General features: G+C 43.9%; 1 protein-coding gene across 1 annotated transcript in view; it reads right to left on the bottom strand.

The window, feature by feature from the left end:
- USP36 (ubiquitin specific peptidase 36) overlaps positions 1–20,526 on the bottom strand; it is a 72,175-nt gene that overhangs the window by 17,160 nt on the left and 34,489 nt on the right. Inside the window, exons 11-16 of the mRNA XM_073684098.1 lie at positions 16,342–16,442; positions 13,734–13,872; positions 12,202–12,810; positions 8,464–8,597; positions 7,175–7,747; positions 4,297–4,451 (exon numbers count right to left, since the gene is read on the bottom strand). Coding sequence (XP_073540199.1) covers positions 4,297–4,451; positions 7,175–7,747; positions 8,464–8,597; positions 12,202–12,810; positions 13,734–13,872; positions 16,342–16,442 — 1,711 coding nt within the window. The remainder of the gene's footprint in view (positions 1–4,296; positions 4,452–7,174; positions 7,748–8,463; positions 8,598–12,201; positions 12,811–13,733; positions 13,873–16,341; positions 16,443–20,526) is intronic.

Here is a 20,526-nt window from a genome sequence, read left to right as displayed (position 1 = left end):
TATGGAGGACTGTGTGGGGGGGGCATTCTTCTGTATGGAGGACTGTGCGGGGGGGCATTCTTCTGTATGGAGGACTGTGTGTGGGGGGGCATTATTCTGTATGGAGGACTGTGGTGGGGCCATTCTGTATGGAGGACTGTGCGTTGGGGGGCATTATTCTGTATGGAGGACTGTGGGGGGGGGCATTATTCTGTATGGAGGACTGTGGGGGGGGGCATTATTTTGTATGGAGGACTGCGGGGGGGCATTATTCTGTATGGAGGACTGCGGGGGGGGGCATTCTGTATGGAGGACTGCGGGGGGGGGGCATTCTTCTGTATGGAGGACTGTGGGGGGGCATTATTCTATATGGAGGACTGTGGGGGGGCATTATTCTATATGGAGGACTGTGGGGGGGCATTCTATATGGAGGACTGTGTGGGGGGGCATTCTATATGGAGGACTGTGTGTGGGGGGGCATTCTATATGGAGGACTGTGTGTGGGGGGGCATTCTTCTGTATGGAGGACTGTGTGGGGGGGCATTCTTCTGTATGGAGGACTGTGTGGGGGGGCATTCTTCTGTATGGAGGACTGTGTGGGGGGGCATTCTTCTGTATGGAGGACTGTGGGGGGGCATTCTTCTATATGGAGGACTGTGGGGGGGGCATTCTTCTGTATGGAGGACTGTGGGGGGGCATTCTTCTATATGGAGGACTGTGGGGGGGGCATTCTTCTATATGGAGGACTGTGGGGGGGGCATTCTATATGGAGGACTGTGGGGGGGCATTCTTCTATATGGAGGACTGTGGGGGGGCATTCTTCTATATGGAGGACTGTGTGGGGGGGCATTATTCTATATGGAGGACTGTGCGGGGGGGCATTCTTCTGTATGGAGGACTGTGTGTGGGGGGGCATTATTCTGTATGGAGGACTGTGGTGGGGCCATTCTGTATGGAGGACTGTGCGTTGGGGGGCATTATTCTGTATGGAGGACTGTGGGGGGGGGGCATTATTCTGTATGGAGGACTGTGGGGGGGGCATTATTTTGTATGGAGGACTGCGGGGGGGGCATTATTCTGTATGGAGGACTGTGGGGGGGGGGCATTATTCTGTATGGAGGACTGCGGGGGGGGCATTCTGTATGGAGGACTGCGGGGGGGGGCATTCTTTTGTATGGAGGACTGTGGGGGGGCATTATTCTATATGGAGGACTGTGGGGGGGCATTATTCTATATGGAGGACTGTGGGGGGGCATTATTCTATATGGAGGACTGTGGGGGGGCATTATTCTATATGGAGGACTGTGGGGGGGGCATTCTATATGGAGGACTGTGTGTGGGGGGGCATTCTTCTGTATGGAGGACTGTGTGGGGGGGCATTCTTCTGTATGGAGGACTGTGTGGGGGGGCATTCTTCTGTATGGAGGACTGTGGGGGGGCATTATTCTATATGGAGGACTGTGGGGGGGCATTATTTTGTATGGAGGACTGTGGGGGGGCATTCTTCTGTATGGAGGACTGTGGGGGGGCATTCTTCTGTATGGAGGACTGTGTGGGGGGGCATTCTTCTGTATGGAGGACTGTGTGGGGGGGCATTCTTCTGTATGGAGGACTGTGTGGGGGGGCATTCTTCTGTATGGAGGACTGTGTGTGGGGGGCATTCTTCTGTATGGAGGACTGTGTGTGGGGGGCATTCTTCTGTATGGAGGACTGTGTGTGGGGGGCATTATTCTGTATGGAGGACTGTGGGGGGGGCATTATTCTGTATGGAGGACTGTGGGGGGGGGCATTATTCTGTATGGAGGACTGTGGGGGGGCATTATTCTATATGGAGGACTCTGGGGGGGGGCATTCTTCTGTATGGAGGACTGTGGGGGGGGGGCATTCTTCTGTATGGAGGACTGTGGGGGGGGGCATTATTCTGTATGGAGGACGGTGTGTGTTGGGGGGCATTATTCTGTATGGAGGACGGTGTGTGTTGGGGGGCATTATTCTGTATGGAGGACGGTGTGTGTTGGGGGGCATTATTCTGTATGGAGGACGGTGTGTGTTGGGGGGCATTATTCTGTATGGAGGACTGTGGGGGGGCATTATTCTGTATGGAGAACTGTGGGGGGGGGGCATTATTCTGTATGGAGAACTGTGGGGGGGGCATTATTCTGTATGGAGAACTGTGGGGGGCATTATTCTGTATGGAGGACTGTGAGGGGGCATTATTCTGTATGGAGAACTGTGGGGGGGGCATTATTCTGTATGGAGAACTGTGGGGGGGGCATTATTCTGTATGGAGAACTGTGGGGGGGGCATTATTCTGTATGGAGAACTGTGGGGGGGGCATTATTCTGTATGGAGAACTATGGGGGGGCATTATTCTGTATGGAGAACTGTGGGGGGGGGCATTAAACTGTATGGAGGACTGAGGGGGCATTATTCTGTATGGAGGACGGTGTGTTGGGTGGCATTATTCTGTATGGAGGACGGTGTGTTGGGGGGCATTATTCTGTATGGAGGACTGTGGGGGGGCCATTATTCAGTATGGAGAACTGTGGGGGGGGCATTATTCAGTATGGAGGACTGTGTCTGGGGGGGGTGCATTATTTTGTATGGAGGACTGTGTGTGTGGTGTGTATGTATTATTCTGTATGGAGGACTATGTGGGACCCATTATTCTGTATGGAGGACTATACTGTATACTGGTTGACCTGCGACTGTCCAAGTTTCATTTTGGCCCTCTGTGTTTGAGTTTGACATCTCTGCTCTAGATGAAAATCAGCAGGACTGGGTAACAGTTTTAGCTTTATGGAGGTGTAGGGAGACAACGAATGGACCGGTTTTTAACATATCCCGGATCCTTTGTTACTGCTGGAGATAAGCCTTATGCAAGCAGTTTTTTCCCCTTTCCCCAATGAAAACAGAATTTAGGAAGACTAGCAATCTATGGGAATGCGCCTATTGGACTAGACTGTGTTGATTAGAATATAGAAAAGCAAAATAGCGCAGATAGGGTTTTATCCAAGTAAAATAAATAAATAAGGTTATGCTAACCTGGTAAGATTGTGATCACACAGCCATGTAAAGACATAGAAATTCAGCTGCTGCAGATCCACAGGGTCTTCCGATCAGCAATAAGCGAAAATTGAGTAAAGTTGTGGATTTTCTGCGCCGCTGATCAGTAATGTAAATCCAAATTACAGGATAATGGAATTGCGTTTTTTTATTGGCTTTAGTTGACGCGTTTCGAAGTAATGCCAAACTTCAAGACATAACCATATGGTTATGTCCTGAAGAAAAATTTTGGAATAAATTTGAAACGAGTCGACTAAAACCCATTAAAAACAAACAAACAAGAAAAAAACAACAAAATACCATTATCCTGTAATTTGGATTTACATTACTGATCAGCAGCGTAGATTATCCACAACTTTACGCCATTTTTGCCGATTAGAATGTGGTGTGGGAGACTTTTAAAAGACATTTGTTGAGATGTGCAGGGGGAGTTGGGGACTTATCTACAGGTTGATGGACTGGTAATAGACCGGTTAAAGGTGATGGCTCTAGCTTATATTGTGGAAATCTGGTGACAAGTTCTATTTAAAGAAACTCCCTTATAGGCGAAGCATTTGTGATAGTTCAATACATGCAGCTGGTAAGCAAGCTACAGTTCTTATGCTTGCTGTACAGCGCTGACATTCTGCCGTGTTTTAGGCTATGTGCACACAATGCGGAAATTCCCACCAAAATCCGCATGCGTTTTTTCCTCTCCCTGGCAGAAAAGACGCATGCAGAATTGACATGCGTTTTTTTCTGCCAGGGAGATGCGTTTTAAGCAGGAGTATTTTCAAGCACTTTTCCAAGTGATTTTGAGTTTGGACTACCATCCGCGCATTAAATCGCATAAGATCTTATGTGGTCTAATGCAAGTCAATGGTGGCGATTTTGCAGCGGAATCGCACTAGAATTAGAAACTTGCTGCGGTTTTTACCGCAATGCGAATCCACAGTGGAAATTTCCATATGATGTGCACAGCACATGTGGATTTGCATTGCAGTACATGGCAGACCTATTACAAATGATTTTAATGCATTTTCGCGGCGGATTAAATCCGCATCGTGTGCACATAGCCTTACATACGTTGATATTACTGTCCCACTGAGGCTTACAACCTAAATTCCCCATCACTAGGTCTTCAGAGTGTAGGAGAAAACCAAAATACCCAGATGAAACCAACACAAACAAGGGGAGAACAAATGTCAAGAAGATGTTGTCCTTTGTGTAATCTGAACTCAGAATCCCATTTAAATAGTAACTTCATATTACCAGAATTTTCTCCCTGAATCTTCAACTTCTGTTTTCCACTAGATTCCGCTTCCACAGTCTGAACACTGTCCAGTTCTTGTACTTTCAGCTTCATTTTCTTTGCTTTTCTTGCAACAAAATCTACACCTTTGTCCTCATATGAACGGTCAGTGGTACTAAGATACAAGATGTAGATTACTATCTGTACAGCAGCTAGTTTAGGACTTCTTTTTAACAACCAATTTCAGGATACATTTCTCTATTCTAAAAGTTTAAGGTTTCATTTTCCCAGTGTAATAGTTTTACATTAAGGCTATGTTGCCACATGCAGAAACGCTACTTTTTTTGCCCCATATTCCTCAAAGGTGTCCGTCCCAAAGTAAACTATCGCAATCTGTCCTGTTTGAGTTTCTTGATGCATTCTCCCTTTCTGATCTGTTTTTGGTGCGGGTTTGTATAAGGGTTGCTTGTTTTTAAGTCATGTGAGAACATGAATAATGTGTAGGCAATTAAATTTTCCCAAGGGGCCACATGAGAGACCATAACTTTTGTGAAGGGCCAAACCAAAATGCCAATCTTAATTCTGCTCAATTATTATTGTTTTATATTAATTTTTATCACTTAATATTGAGCAAAATTAAAGTGAAACCATTGTTTACATTTTGATTTCATAAATCTATAGTAAACATGAAAATAAGAAACTTGGTAATATATTTAAATCAGAGAAATGTACTTATTTCTTCACCAGGACTGATCATTCATTCTGAAAATTCTCAATTCACAGGTAAAATCTGTTTTCAGTGAAGACAGACTTTTACATTACTGAGATAGGAGATGGCAGTTCAGTAAGATTTCATACAGATGAGAGGGGAGAAGAGACAGGAACCCAGCTTGTAGCTCCTCATCCCACCTCTCCGCTACATAGAAGATGACAATTGCTACTGATAAGATTCTACCTCAGTAATTTGAAAATCTTCTACGGATACAGATTTTTACCTGTGAATTGACAATTTTAAGCATGATCAGTCCAGGAGGAGAAAGAAGTGGATTTCTCTAATAAGTTATATTACAAAAGTTTCTTATTTTCACATGTATTACTGATTCATGCAATAAAAATGAAAACAACTGTTACCCTTTAAAGTGCACCTGTCAGCAGGATTGTGCTCAGTAAACTACATACACTGTCAGGTGGGGACATTACACTGATTAAAAAGGATACCTTGGTTGATAAAATCCGTCCTGTGGTTCTTGTGTAATCTTTATTTTCAGTTTGGAGATAATGATATGCTCATGCTCCGGGGCGGCATGTGGGGCGCGCTTTATTTGGTGCTCTGCTTACTTATTCATCTGTATGCTTTTATGACAGCTCACTGTACCTTCACTGACCTGCCTCCTATTTTACGTAACCCCGCACTACTAGATGCATTATGTAAAATAGGAGGAAGGTCAGTGAAAGCACAGTGAGCTGTGATAAGAGCATACAGATGAATATGTAAGCAGGGCACCAGATAGAGCGCCCCCCACAGGCCGCCCCGGAGCACAAGCAATATCATTATCTCCAAACTGAAATTAAAGATTACTTAAGAACCACAGGACGGTTCATCAACCAAGGTATCATTTTAATCAGTGTAACGGCACCCACCTGACTGTGTATGTGGTTTACTGAGCACAATCCTGCTGACAGGTGCACTTTAAAGGGTAACAGTTGTTTTCATTTTTATTGCATGAATCAGTAATACATGTGAAAATAAGAAACTTTTGTAATATAACTTATTAGAGAAATCCACTTCTTTCACACAGCCCACCCCAACAGTCCTCACAAAGCCCCCACACATTAGGATATCCACAAGAAGCCCGCAACACCCACCTACAAAGTATGATATCCCATGTCCATATCGACTTTTAGGATTGCATCCTCCAATATGTGGCACTAGAGTTCCTGCCACATATTCTCTGAAGAAACTACTTGGGAATTTAAATATCCAGGGAAGCATTGCATGGCCTATAAGTCTCCCTATGCCAACTTGGCATTCTCTACAGGTAGAAACTTTACCCCTTACAATATCTAGGGGTGAATCTCACAAATGGCCAGGAATAACATAGCTGGCAAAAGAAGTTATACTATTTATCACCTCAAAAAGAGGGATCAAGGCAGGCATCTTGATGCTATTTGACCTTAGGAGACAGGTCTTTATTTTTTTTTTAGACCACATACAAGGGAACCTGTCCTGTAAAATAAGGCTATTAACCTGCAGGCTAATAGTGTTCTGACACTGTGTGGAGCAACCGCTTAGAACCCTACTGCCGGGAGGAAATTAACTTTATTCCCCCCGGTAGCCTTGCTCTTTCAGTAATAGGGGAGGTGCCGACACAGTTTCAGTTATTGCTCGAAGCATAGAGAGCGGCGGCTGTAACCGCACCCCAGCACTGACTGACAACAGATTCAGCATCCTCAGTGCTGAGGACGCGGTTACTGAAAACACTCCCCATGCACCAAGTGGTAACTGAAACCATGCCAGCACCACCCCAGTGCCTGAAAGAGAGGCAGCTGAGAGGAATAAAGTTAATTTCCTCCCAGCATCGGAGCGCTCAGTGCCGGCGACGCATGGTGTCAGAACGCTATTAACCTGCAGATTAACCAAATATCTGCAGATTAGTATTATTTTACATGACAGGTTCCCTTTAAGGAAATGTGGCCATATACAGTACAATGAATGGTGGATAAGATTTTTTCAAAACCCACTCCTGGTAGAAAAATTGTGCAAATAGTATTCACATGCTGTTGAAATCCACATTATACTCATTCTAGTGCATATATTTTGTGGTTTTCCACTGCGGATTCACCCTTTCAATCCTAGATGAATCAGGAGCACAGTGTGGTAACGGGCTGAGTTCTTACCCATTTGACTGCATCAGGGGCTTCTCCATCTCATGCTGAGCAGACTGCAAACTCTTCCGCTTTCTATTGGTTGTCTCTTGTGAAGTTGGGCTGAGCATTTCTAATATAGGGTCTGTCCTTTTGTTGGCCTTTGAAGGTTTACATTTCTTACGTTTTACTTTGCCTTCTTTTAATTCATGGGCATTCATAGTCCGTGTCTCCAAATGAGATTGAATACTTTCTGTCCTTTCTATTTCCAAAGCTTTCCTCTTTTTCTTCTTTTTTTTCTTCATAAAGTCATTGACTCCACTGTCCCCGTTACAATGTTTGCTATGCGATTCTAACTGGCATTTGTCACCTTCATTTGAGGACCTGGTAACCAGTGTTTCTACAGATCTGTCCTTTACAGTGCCTTGGAATGTCATGGCTGTCGAAGAGGTCTTCTCTGAAGAAAGGTTGGCTTGGTGGCTAAGTGGAGGAAGGTGTTCGGATGGTGGCACACTACGCTGTGTATGTTTTAAATGGAATTTGAAAGATTTCTGCTTAGGAGTATTGCTACAAGTCCCATGATTGTTTTCTGCAGCTTGAGATTCCCTATAAGACAAGAAATGTTTTAACTGCCTTTACCCAGCCGGGAAAACATCATTTCCTGTGGTGATACATTTGATGTTTTTTTTTTTTTGCTTTTGACCATATGCCCGGCCATACTTCTTAGCTAATGCAGCAAAAGAAGTTGATCAAGATTTGCTTATGGATGACCTTCCTCTGGATAGGTCATCAATATGAGATCTTTGGGGTCTGAAACCGCTCCCTATTAGCTGATGCCTGCTCTGGCAGTGACCACGTGTAAGCAATGTATGGAGGACAGCAGTGCAGCGCCATACATGGTTTAGTGGCCGCACGCGAGTACTGCACCTCACCTCCCATTCATTTGAAATGAAACCGGTAAACTATAATGCAGTCCTGGACAGCCCCTGCCGCATGCTCATCAGTTTTCTAAGAGCCAGGATTATTTCATACCTGAATGCACTCCAATTCCCACACAATACCACCACGTCCAATAATGATCATAGTGTTACGCATATTGTGTAGATATACCATTTGGCCAAAAGGAATGAAACGGATAGTAAATGTCTTACTCAAGAATAACGTGCAAATTATAACAGTTCTGTAAAAGACACTATATGACTTTGCATATTGCGCACCATGTAATATTACTAATAGGAAAGGTGAAAAGCATATGATATATGATATGATATTTCTGTCTTTACTATGAAATCCATTCTCAGAGATGAGACGGCTGCACTTACCGATGCGTATGGAGCAGCTTGATTGCGGTGGGACCAGGGGAAACTGAGATGGGATGAGTGGAGCCAGCAGTGATTGAGTGAGGAGGAGGAAGGGAGCGGGCGTCATTTCTGCTTCCCTTCTGCGGCATGCTGCCCTGTAGTTATTGACATAAATAAAATCTTGGTGGTGTAAAGAAAAAGGGAGGTTTGAGGCAAATTAAAACAAATGAAAAAGAAGGGGAAAAATAGAGATTTTATATATACTTCTAGAAGCCACAGAAATTAATATGAAATATAGGTGTAGACATAGGTGATGCATAGAAAGGATATAATGATGAGAGTTAAGGACAGCAACAGGTGGAAATATGTAGGCCACAGCAAAAACAGCACATAGTTAACGGGATAAAGAAAAAGATATATAACAAGAATATTAAGTAAAATAAATAAATAAATAAGAGGAAACATTTGACTACTCATTTTTAACCAATTCTATTACCACACAATTCTGTGTCCAAAAATTATCATTGAAACAGACTGTGTACCATCAGAAAGTGACCTAGTGTGTAAAATCAGTTTTTGCTGTTAAATGTAGGGGGTTCTTTAATTTTTGGTAATATTTTCTTTTTCGTTTCACCATATCCATTAAAGAGAATCTGTCACCACCTGGGACGTATATAACCTATCAATATGGGTATACAGGTGATAGAAATGTTAATCTAGTCCTACCTGTATGCCTCATATTAATGGTCTTGATTTGTGAAATCTTAGATTTTATCTTTATGATAATGATCATTCCAGGCCTCAGGGCCGGAAGGAATCCCTGCCTCCTGTCTATTATAATGGTAACCCTCTACGTCGGTGTTCTGTGACGTGCAGTTGTGGCGCTGTAATCCCACGCCTGTGCCTTGAACTCCTTCCACGATCCTCCCTTCTATGGGAGAAAGTCTCCGTGACTCGGCGGCGCCTGCGCAGAAGATCACAGGCTAGTGTATTCCATGATCTTGTGCACAAGCGCCGTCGAGTCATGGAGTCTTTGATTTTAATCAATAGATCTTGGAATAATAAATTACACAATTGGATGTGTTTAAATAAAATGTTCCTGTGCTGAGATAATCTTATAAATGTGCCCCTGCTGTGTACTGTGTAATGGCTGTGTCTGACCATACAGGAACATGGTCTGATCATACCACAGCTCCTGGGCAGTGGATGAAGGAAGAGGATACAGACATTACAGCACGGGATCACAGCTGATTCTTTTTGTGAGGCAAAACATTTCACTGCCTGTTTTTTAAACAATGTTTTACTTCAAAGAAAGAATCATCTGTGATCCCCTGCTGTAATGTCTGCATACTCTTTTGCTTCCTCCTCTGCCCAGGAGATGTGGTATGATCAGACCATGTTCCTGCACAGTCAGACAGAGCCATTGATTAAAATTAACTTTTGTTAGTGGGAAAACCCCTTCAAAACCAGTGCCCATAGAAGGGCAGAGCACAGCGCAGATGCAAGGAGAGGGACAATCTGAGCATCTTCATGATTTCTACAAAGAAGACTGATGTTCTACATTAAGAGAGGGGATCAATTTACATAGACAGGAAGCAGGAATTATGGAAATGCGCTGTAGAGGCAGACTCCATGGGAGATCTTTGTTCTGCCCAGAGTTCTAAACTGTTCATTTACATATAAAGAAAAATATTGACTTTTCTGTAATAAGTCATCAGATCCCAGATATAAAAAGGTATCAATTAATTTTTCCATGACCTGCAGGCCTACATATGTGGTTTAGGAGGGTTGAATCTGCTGACAATTCCCTTTAAAAGGAGCTTCCAGTATCGAAACAACATATGCAAACGTTGGGAGTTAAAGAGTCTAAACTGCAATACAATGTAAAATCCATAAATAACTGTGGCGCAGTTTCTGGAACAAAACCTCCACAAATTTTTTTCCTTAGAAGGATTCTGTCAGTAGGATTAACCATCCTTATCTATGTATGTGGGCATAAAGGTCATAAAATGTTGAATACAATGTTACCTTAATATCGGTGATCCAATGTCTTATTCCAGAGAAACCAAAGTTTTTTCTTAATATATAAATGAGCTATTGAGATCTATGGATCAGACACAGATCTATCCGAGAATCTGCCTCCGAAGCTCATTTTAAATGAAAGGGGGCGTTACCAGCGTAATACATGTAATGACTGATGCTCTCCGGATCTCACTGCAGAGTTTGGTGTGATAACTCAGTAACTCACAGTAGAGCTGAACTTTGTCTTACTACAAACACATTTGCAGCTGCACCTCTCACCTTCTGCTGTCAGCTCAGCTGCACCTGACTACAATTTACTGTTTTTTAGCTTTTATCTCACATATTCAGTGTGGAGGGCAGTATAGCAGAACTGAAAGCACTATGAGAGAACTACAAATGCAGATGTGTTTGTAATGAGAAAGTTCTGCTGTGCTACTCCTCCCCTTACACGGGCTGCTTGTGAGCTGGAAACTGAAAAAGTTATCTGAAATCTGGCACAGCTCTGCAGCAGAGCTAACAGCACTGTTATAGGACAATTACAGCTGTAGAGGTGTTTGTAATGAGAGAAAGATCAGTTCTGCCAAGGCTGATTATAGCTGTCAGTTATTACATGTCTCACGCTGGTAATGTCCCATTTCATTTTAAATAAACTCTGGAGGCAGAGTCTCATGAAGACCTGTGTCCGGTTTATAGATCTTAACAGCTCATGTACATCTTAATAAAAGCATGGATTTTTCATAAATCAGAGATATCAAGGCATCATAAATAGCTTAGGAGGGTTGATCTTACAGACAGATTCCCGGTGAAGGTTTTCTTCGGGAACAGTAAAAATACAAGTAACTATGGGACATATTCATAAATTCCTAAATACATTTAAATTAGAAAAATCACAATAGTTTTCTTTATGGAAGTAATCACTATAGAATTAAAATGGCCACCGTCTTGTTACACTAACAGAAACCTGTCCTCCTACATTAAGACGGGTGCCTGTGAGTATGTGCAGTAGGAAGCTTCAGTGCCTCCTTCATATGTAGGAAGATGTGCTTCAAATTAATATTCTAATCTGGAGATAACAGGAGTGTTGAGGTAAGAAGAGGCTGCTCCCACTATCTGATCTTATCTCAGTATCCCTGGTGTCTCCAATATTAGAAGAGGTTGCCCACAACACTGTCTCCCCTCCCCATCTTTCTGAATGACTATTCATAGTTACAGGCATCTCCAGGTCATTGCAGTCAAGATTTACACTACACATGCTCACTGGCACCCATCCTAAAGTTCTGAGACAGGTATAAGTCAGTGTAACTATACTATAGTGGTTACTTCCCTAGACAAAAGAATATGGATTGGCTTATTAAAAGTATTTAAGAATTTATTAATAATGACATTACCATTAGTTATTGTTTTCTATTCCTGGAGAAGCCCTTTAACTTTAGTACCTGAATACAGCCTCGATTTTTTTTTGTGGAGGCAAGTATATATTTTGTTAAAACAAGGAATTTCATACAGAATTCAATCCATGCTAATTTAATCACCATGTAAAAATTGTTTCATAGATCTGAGTGCTTAGAAGGGAATCAGTGAGTAGACAGACCCCTTAATAACAATCATCTATAGGAGGCTTCATTGGGTTTAATATGCTCTCAGGATGTAAGCAAATCCGTTTACCCCAACTGTCTACTGTCAATGTCTGACTGCACAGAGTGTATGCCACTGTGATTGCGGTCTTCACAAACTCACCTTTTTAGCGGATAGGGCTAGTTTTTTGGCAGGTGGTGGTGACATTGTAGTCAAAGCCTCACAGACACTGGCCAGTGTGGGTGACTTTGATTTCATAGCACTGCCTGTCCCAGGTTGCTCAGCTTCCATTGTTGGAGAGCAGCATGGGGAAGTGGTGTTCCCACTAGTTGGGGAGCTTTGAGTTGAAGACTGGCCATTCATGTGAGATTCTTGTTGCTTTACATTCTCCATTTCTTCTTGCTTTGTCTTGTTACTACTGTCCTGGTTTTCAATATTTCCAGTTTTAGCAGCAGAAGATGGAGCTAGATCCTCATTATCCCAGTTTGGTTTGGAATCTTCCTGCATTACTGCCTCATTAGTGGGGCTTGTGGAATTAGACGCCTTTAACTTGGCATGAAGAGGCTTTTTCATTCTACTCAATTGATCGTCCAAGAAATAAGGGCCATATGAGGTTTTACAGATGAGCTTTGGAGAAGGGCCTGCGCTAAGAGGTCGTGTACGGTTAACTCCATTATGGTCCTTGTTGCAAGGCAAAACGTGTGAGTGACTGACTGGAACCCCAAGGTCTTCCACTTTTTGTGGCTTCTTCTCATGTAAACCCTCAGGTTTCTGGAAATAAAAAATACATGGGCAAATCAGTTCAGATTAAACAAGAATGCCACTGAGTAATTCTTTCCAGATCTCCTGCATCAGCAGAAAGTTAAGCCTCAATGACAGAGCTCAAAATACAAATGGAAACAACAATCATACATTAATGGGAAATTAGTCACCAGGTTTATGCTGCCCTCTCTCTACTGACAGGACACGCAATGTGTCTCCCATACCTGTCCATATGGTTTCATTTACATAATCACATTTTACTAATTGTGAATTGAGCTCTGGACGCCTCACAATGCCATCTAAAAAATTCACATTCATAGTCATGAGCAGCAGGCTCCAGCCATCACGATACAAATCTTTACTCCTCTCCAAAATAAGGTCTACTCAGAGGAGCATATTTCACATAACAGATGATACAGACAGCAGACGAACCATGGTTATTTAATGATTGTAGAGAAAAAGCAGAACGCATCTAGCTCCTCATTCCTGGGTGCCATATAGACACCATTCCAATCCTTATGGCAATTGAGTTTAACAGATTCACTGTATTACTAACAAAGGAAATGGAACTTGGTCTTGAATTATTGATGTATGAAACATATGGAATACCATAAAGATGAAAAGAAGTCTTCAGTTTGCAGGGTGAAAAATGACTTTCATACACTCGTCTGAAATTGGCATAACTGTGACAAAGTTGTAATGGTGGGCAGAACTAAACCGCACGTCATGAATAGGGGCACCTAACCTCGTAGTTACTGGCTCATGATTTTATACAAACGACACTGTATAGATAAGTTAGTGCATACCGTGGATACACATAGTGACAGATCTCCTGGAAAAATGCACTGCGCTGTCACAAGGGAGAATCTGGTCAATATTAAAGAGATGAAACTTGGAATAAACCAACATTCACATGACCTTGAATTACTCACCTTCCCAATAAGAGGGGATGACAAGCTGCCATTGGATTGAGTCTTCTTCAAAGTAGGAGGGACCGAGCTGGGGCGAGGTATTTGGGCTTGTGACACTTTACAGACAGAGGGATCAAAATTCTTCTTGGACTCTGGAACCCTGTAACACAGGAGATAATACAAATATGAACTAAAGAAGGGTGTCAGTTTAGAGCTATACTGCCTGGCTTACCATACTGAGCACAGATACAAGAACACTGTAGGGAAAAATAGAAGGCTGACAAAACTTCCCCCTTGATAACAGCCGATTAACAGCATGGGTCATTTAAGTGGTGGAATGATAGACATACTCACTCACTGTTGCAAACTCTAAATGTGCTTTACTGGGCCAACAATTATTGAACATCTATAATATAAGGCAGGATGCGTATCTCTGTCTGAAGCCTCGATAGACTGCGCATGCGTGAAACGCAGTCTGGCTTCAGAGAGAAGCACGCATCCAGCCGTTACAGGTAAGAGGAGGTGTATGGCGCCGGAGATCGCGCGGTATGCTTAGACACTGAATGCATACCGCGATCTCCGGCGCCATACTTACCTGACCGGGAGAAGCGTTGCCGCGACGCCTCTCTTCGCTGGAGACCGGGGGCGGAGTGAAGGCATCAGATCGGCGTGTGCGCATTGCGCTATCCGGCGCCATTTTACTGAAGACACATTTACAGTGTGTCTTCAGCAAAATGGCGCCGGACAGCACGGTGCTCCGGCGCCGCACTCCTCCCCCGGCATCCGGCAGAGAGGACGCAGCAGCGCTGGAGTACAGAGAAGAAAGGCGAGTATAACTGTTTATTTTTTTTGTATGTGTGTACAGTGTGAAAGGGATGAGGGGGCCACACAGGATTGTGGGGTGAGGGGACTATGCATATATCAGGATTGGGGGGGGGGGGTGAGGGGTACCACGCATACCAGGATTGGATGTCTGACTTTCATTTGTTCATTTTTTTCGTTTTAATTTATTATTACTTTTGTCAGATTCAAGATATTTCTGTGACCATTGTGGGTTTTTCTTTCATTAAAAGGGGTATTCCCATCTCCAAGATCCTATCCCAATATGTAGTAGGTATAATAATAGCAAATACCTCCAAATAGAAATGTAGTATAGTATTTTTGATTCACTATCTCTTTCGTCATGTGCAGGCATCGCAGGACCTTAGGTATCCATGGTTACGTCCACTGATAAAGTCACAGTTAGCTAGTTGCTTGTGGTCGTAACCATGGATACCTAAGGTCCTGCGATGCCTGCACATGAGGTAAGGGATAGTGAATCAAAAACACTATACTACATTTCTAATTGCAGATATTTGCTAATATTATTAAACCTACTACATATTGGGATGGGATCTTGGACATGGGAATACCCCTTTAAACAAGGGGTACCAACCATTTTGACCATGTGTGTATATGAATGCTGCCAGCATTGCTGCAGAGGTTAAAGGGTTGGTGGGGAGTCAATCTATCAGTGCTCAGACTATATTGGTCTGCATGGCTGTTGTCCTAGAAGGAAGCCTCTTTTGAAGATTATGCACAAGAAAGCCCACAAACACTTTGCTGAAGACAAACAGACTAAGGAGATGGATTTCTGGAACAAACGTTCTGTGGTCTGAGGAGACCAAAATAAACTTATTTGGTTCAGATAGTATCAAGCGTATGTGGTGGCAACCAGGTGAGGAGTACAAAGCCAAGTGTCTTGCCTACAGTCAAGCATGGTGGTGGAATAGTAATGGCTTGGGGCTGCATAAGTGCTGCTAGCTGTGGAGAGCTACATTTCATTGAGGGAACCATGAATACCAACATGTACTGTGACATACTGAAGAAGAGCATGATCCCCTCCCTTTGGATACTGGGCCCGCAAGGCAGTATTCCGAAATCATAACCCCAAACACACTTCCAAGGTGTCCACCGCCTTGCTAAAGAAACAGAGGGTAAAGGTGCTGGACTGGCCAAGCATGTCTCCAGACCTAAACCCTATTGAGCATCTGTGGGACATCCTCAAATGGAAGGCGGAGGAGAGCATGGTCTCAAACATCCACCAGCTCCGTGATGTCATCATTGGAAGAGAATTATAGTGGCAACCTGTGAAGCTCTAGTGAACTCCATGCTCAAGAGCATTAAAAATATTGGTGGCCACAAAAAATATTCACACTTTGGGCATTTTCCCTTAGGGGTGTACTCACTTTTGTTGCCAGCGGTTTAGACATTAATGGCTGTGTGTTGAGTTATTTAGAGGGTACACCAAATTTACACTATTATACAAGCTGTACACAGACTACTATGTATTGTATCAAAGTGTCATATCTTCAATGTTGCCCCATGAAAAGATATAAAATATTAACAAAAATGTTAGGGGTGTACTCACTTTAATGTATATGGCCAAAGTGTAAAAAAAAAAAAAAAATAGTGAAAACGAAAGAAAAGTTAAGTTGGAGAGTGCATAGAAGGAAATAGCTGACTTTTTTTTTTCCATCATGATATTTACTGCAAATTATGTTTTGCTGTAAAAAGTCTCATCTGTGAAGACATATTCCTTCTTAATTTTTAAAGATGTCTGAGAAAAAAAGCAAAAACAGACACACACCTCAAATAGAAGAGAACATAAGCCTGCTGATTTAGCACAACCTTGATGTTACTGGCATGAACGAGTGAATCGTTCATTTGATACCACTGTCCATTACTTGCCTGCAAAAGAAATAGTCACAAATATTAAAATATTCAAAAGTTGTGTGTATAAAATGCTGGTAAAGGTGTTATAGTAGCCAATTTCTCAACAGATGCAAACACTTTAATTATAAGATTTAGCACAAATCTGTATGGCATGGATACATTTTTGAGCAAATGTTATTTTTGTATTGCCAAGTGTTCTGATTTAGTGCCAATGGAAGCAAACTGTTAAAACGAGTCAAAGCTATTTTTTAATTTCAAATTTTCCAGGAAATTTTGTTCTGTTTTGCCACTTAATCCTCATTTGTAGTGACTTTAACCCCTTTCCGACATGGGTCTCTCCCTTTGGTGTGGGCTCCGGCGATGAGCCTGCACCTTTCCAGGGACATGACAGCTGATCTGATCAGCTAATCATTTAACATGGCCGCGGCAGAAAGACGTCATAAGTCCTGCCCATCGGTGCCCGTGTCACATGACCGCAGGTCTCCATGACAACCTAGGGTCCGCAGGAGACCCTTGCGGATGTCATTTTAAAAAAAATATAAAATAAAAAGGTTAAATCACCCCCCTTTCGCCTTATTCAAAATAAAATAAAAATGCAAATATACACATATTTGGTATCGCCGCATTCAGAATCGCCCGATCAATATATAAAAATAAATAATCCAATCAGCAAATGCCGAAATGAGAAAAAAATAAAAATGCCAGAATTAAGGTTTTTTTTTTTTGTTGCCGCAACATGGCAATAAAATGCAATAACGGACGATCTACACCAAAACAGAATCAAAAAGTCAGCTCAGCGCACAAAAAAATAAGCACTCACCCAGCCCTAGATCCCAAAAAATGGACACGCTACAGGTCTAGGAAAATGGTGACTTTTTAAAAAAAAAAAAAAAAAAAAAAAAAAAAAGACACAAACTTTGGATTTTTTTTTCACCACAAATAAAAACGAACATATACACCTTTGGTATCTACAAACTCATAATGACCTGGAGAATCATAATGTAAGTCAGTTATAGAATTTAGTGAACACTGTAAAAACATAAAAACAACTGGAATTGCACTTTTGCAATTTCACCAAACATGGATCCCCCCCCGTTTTCTAGTACACAATATAGTAAAACCTATGGTATCATTCAAACGTACAACTTGTCCTGCAAGAAATAAGCCCTCACATGGCCATATTGACCGAAAAAGAGGGATTTTTGGCACTCACCGTAAAATCTTTCTTGGAGCCTTCATTGGGGGACACAGGACCATGGGTGTATGCTGTTGTCACTAGGAGGTTGACACTAGGCAAAAAAAGAAAAGCTCCTCCTCCGCAGTATACACCCGCCTACAGGCCCCAAGCTCACCAGTTAGTGGCTAAAGCAGTAGGAGGAACATAAAATAACCAACTATGCAATGCCCAACGGGGTAGAACCGTGAAAAACTAAATTAGATGCCCAACAGGGCCCACTGTATTTATGCCCAAAATCAGGGAGGGTGCTGTGTCCCCCAATGAAGGCTCCAAGAAAGATTTTACGGTGAGTACCAAAAATCCCTCTTATCGCTTTATTGGGGGACACTGGACCATGGGACGTCCAAAAGCAGTCCCTAGGGTGGGAGAACAGAAAAAGGTAGCCACAGACTAGGTCTGACTGCAGGCAACCGCTGCCTGCAGAACCTTCCGTCCAAGACTGGCATCAGTCGATGAATAAGTGTGGACCTTGTAAAACCTTGAGAAGGTGTGGAGTGAAGACCATGTTGCGGCCTTACAGATCTGAGAAGCTGAAGCCTGATGGCGAACAGCCCAAGAGGCCTCCAACGCCCAGATGGCGTGAGCCCTTACCCCTGGAGGGGGAGTTTGGTCTGAGATGCGATATGCCTCCAAAATGGTCGAATGTATCCAACGGGCGATGGTTGACTTGGAAGCAGGGAGACCCTTGCGACGCCCCTCAGGAATGACAAACGGTGCGTCTGAACACCGAAGGGAAGCCGTTCTAGAAAGGTACACACGCAGAGCTCTGACCAGATCCAGTTTGTGCAGGGATTTCTCCCAAGGGTGCACTGGGGTCGGGCAGAAGGAAGGCAAAACAATGTCCTCATTGATGTGGAAAGGAGAGACTACTTTTGGCAAGAAGGAAGGCACTGGCCTGAGCACTACCTTGTCTTGATGGAAGACCAGAAAAGGCGACCGACAAGAGAGGGCTGCGAGCTCTGCAACCCTCCTAATTAGAGGTAACAGCCACCAGAAAAGCCACCATCCAGGAGAGAAGAGAGGCTGAGATGTCCCGAATGGGTTCAAAAGGGGGCTGTAGAAGGACGCTCAGGACCATATTAAGGTCCCATGGATCCACCGGGGGACGATAAGGCGGCGCCAGTTGAGCTACCCCTTGCAGAAACGTCTTGACCTTAGGAGGGAAAGCCAAGTTACGCTGGAATAGAATGGACAAGGCCGAAACTTGGCCTTTGAGAGTGCTTAGAGAGTCCCGCCTCCAGGACAGACTGAAGGAAAGCCAGAATAACCGGTAGCGAAAAGGACATGGGAGCTAGCTGATCCTTCTCGCAGTGACAAAAAAAAGGCTCTCCAGGTTCTGTGGTATATGCGCGAGGTTGCGGGTTTCCTGGCACTAATTAGGGTCTGGATGACGTTGTCCGCAAAACCCACCTTCCTCAACACTGTGGCCTCAACGGCCATGCCATTAAATTCAGAGAACGAGAACTCTGATGAAGAATAGGTCCCTGAGAGAGGAGGTCCGGACGATCCGGTAGTCTCCAGGGCGAGTCGACGAGCAGGTTTACTAGATCATGCTCCCTCTGTCTTGATCTTTTTGATGACCTGAGGGATCAATGGTGGAAAGAGATAGGGTAGCTGGAACTGAGACCATGAGATGACTAGCGCATCTTGAGCGATCGCGGGACCGGGCTACGAAGGATGGAACCTTGTGGTTTAACCGAGACGCCATGAGGTCGACGTCCAGCGTGCCCCATCGTGAGCATATCTGATGGAACACCTCGGGATGGAGAGACCATTCTCCTGAGGCAGTCGGCCGTCCAATTGTCAACTGTCGTGACCACCTGCCAGCGAAGCGGTAGGAATGACCCCCCGGGTCTGAAGGAAGAAGGACGAGTCCATCATATTAATGACATGCTCACATGAAGAGGTAACCTGATGCGTCGATCTAGAGACGACGGGTTCTTGTCCCATGCCGACAGAAGGGCCAGTTGAAGAGGCCAGGTATGGAACAGCTTCCATAGCTGCCACCATTTTTCCCAAGACACTAATGCACAGGCGAAGACGGCGTGGATTTGGGTCGGAGAGAAGGTGAATCCCCCCGACGGTGAGAGTTTATGTTCTCCCTCGGGAGAATGATCCGGGCATGGCTCGTGTCGAACTGCATCCCTAGAAAGGTTAAGCACTGAGATGGGACCAGGGAGGATTTGTCTGTGTTGATCAGCCAGCCTAACCGAGAAAGCGTGTTCAGGGTGATCTGGAGACTGTGGAGACAGTCCCTGAACATGGGACCCTTGATCATTAAGTCGTCGAGGTAGGGGATAATTACAATCCCACTGGCTCGTAGAATGGCCATGACCGTCGCCATTACCTTTGTGAAAACCCTCGGGGCGGAGGCAAGCCCGAAGGGGAGAGAAGTGAACTGGTAATGTGCGTTCTGGAAGGCAAATCAGAGGAACTTCTGATGTGGTGCGCAGATTGGGATATGAAGATACGCATCTTGAATATCCAGTGAACATAGGTATTCCCCGGCCTCCATCGAAGCGATTACCGACCTGAAGTGCTGTACACGTATCTGTCGATTTAGTTGTTTGAGGTCTAAGATTGGACGTAGTGAGCCATCATTTTTTGGAACGACGAAGAGATTTGAGTAGAAACCAGAACACCTTGCAGAAAGGAGGCAATGGCCTGAAGGAAACCGGGAAGTAGAGATGGATGCGGGTGGCCGGACCTGAGAAATCGTGTTCTTGGTATGGCGTTGACCTCGATCTTGTAGCCTGAGGTCACTATCTCCTTGACCCAGACATCCTCTATTGCCGATACCCAAGGGTCTCGGAACAGAAGTAGACAGCCGCCCACCCTGGGAGAAAACCCAGGTGGGGGTGA

The sequence above is a fragment of the Phyllobates terribilis genome, unplaced genomic scaffold (assembly GCF_046119375.1).
Source record: "Phyllobates terribilis strain yellow unplaced genomic scaffold, ASM4611937v1 Scaffold_5__5_contigs__length_657084704, whole genome shotgun sequence".
In the NCBI taxonomy this organism is placed as follows: Eukaryota; Metazoa; Chordata; class Amphibia; order Anura; family Dendrobatidae; genus Phyllobates; species Phyllobates terribilis.
The sequence above is the reverse complement of the archived record's forward strand: the minus strand, read 5'-3'. Positions and strand labels throughout refer to the sequence as shown.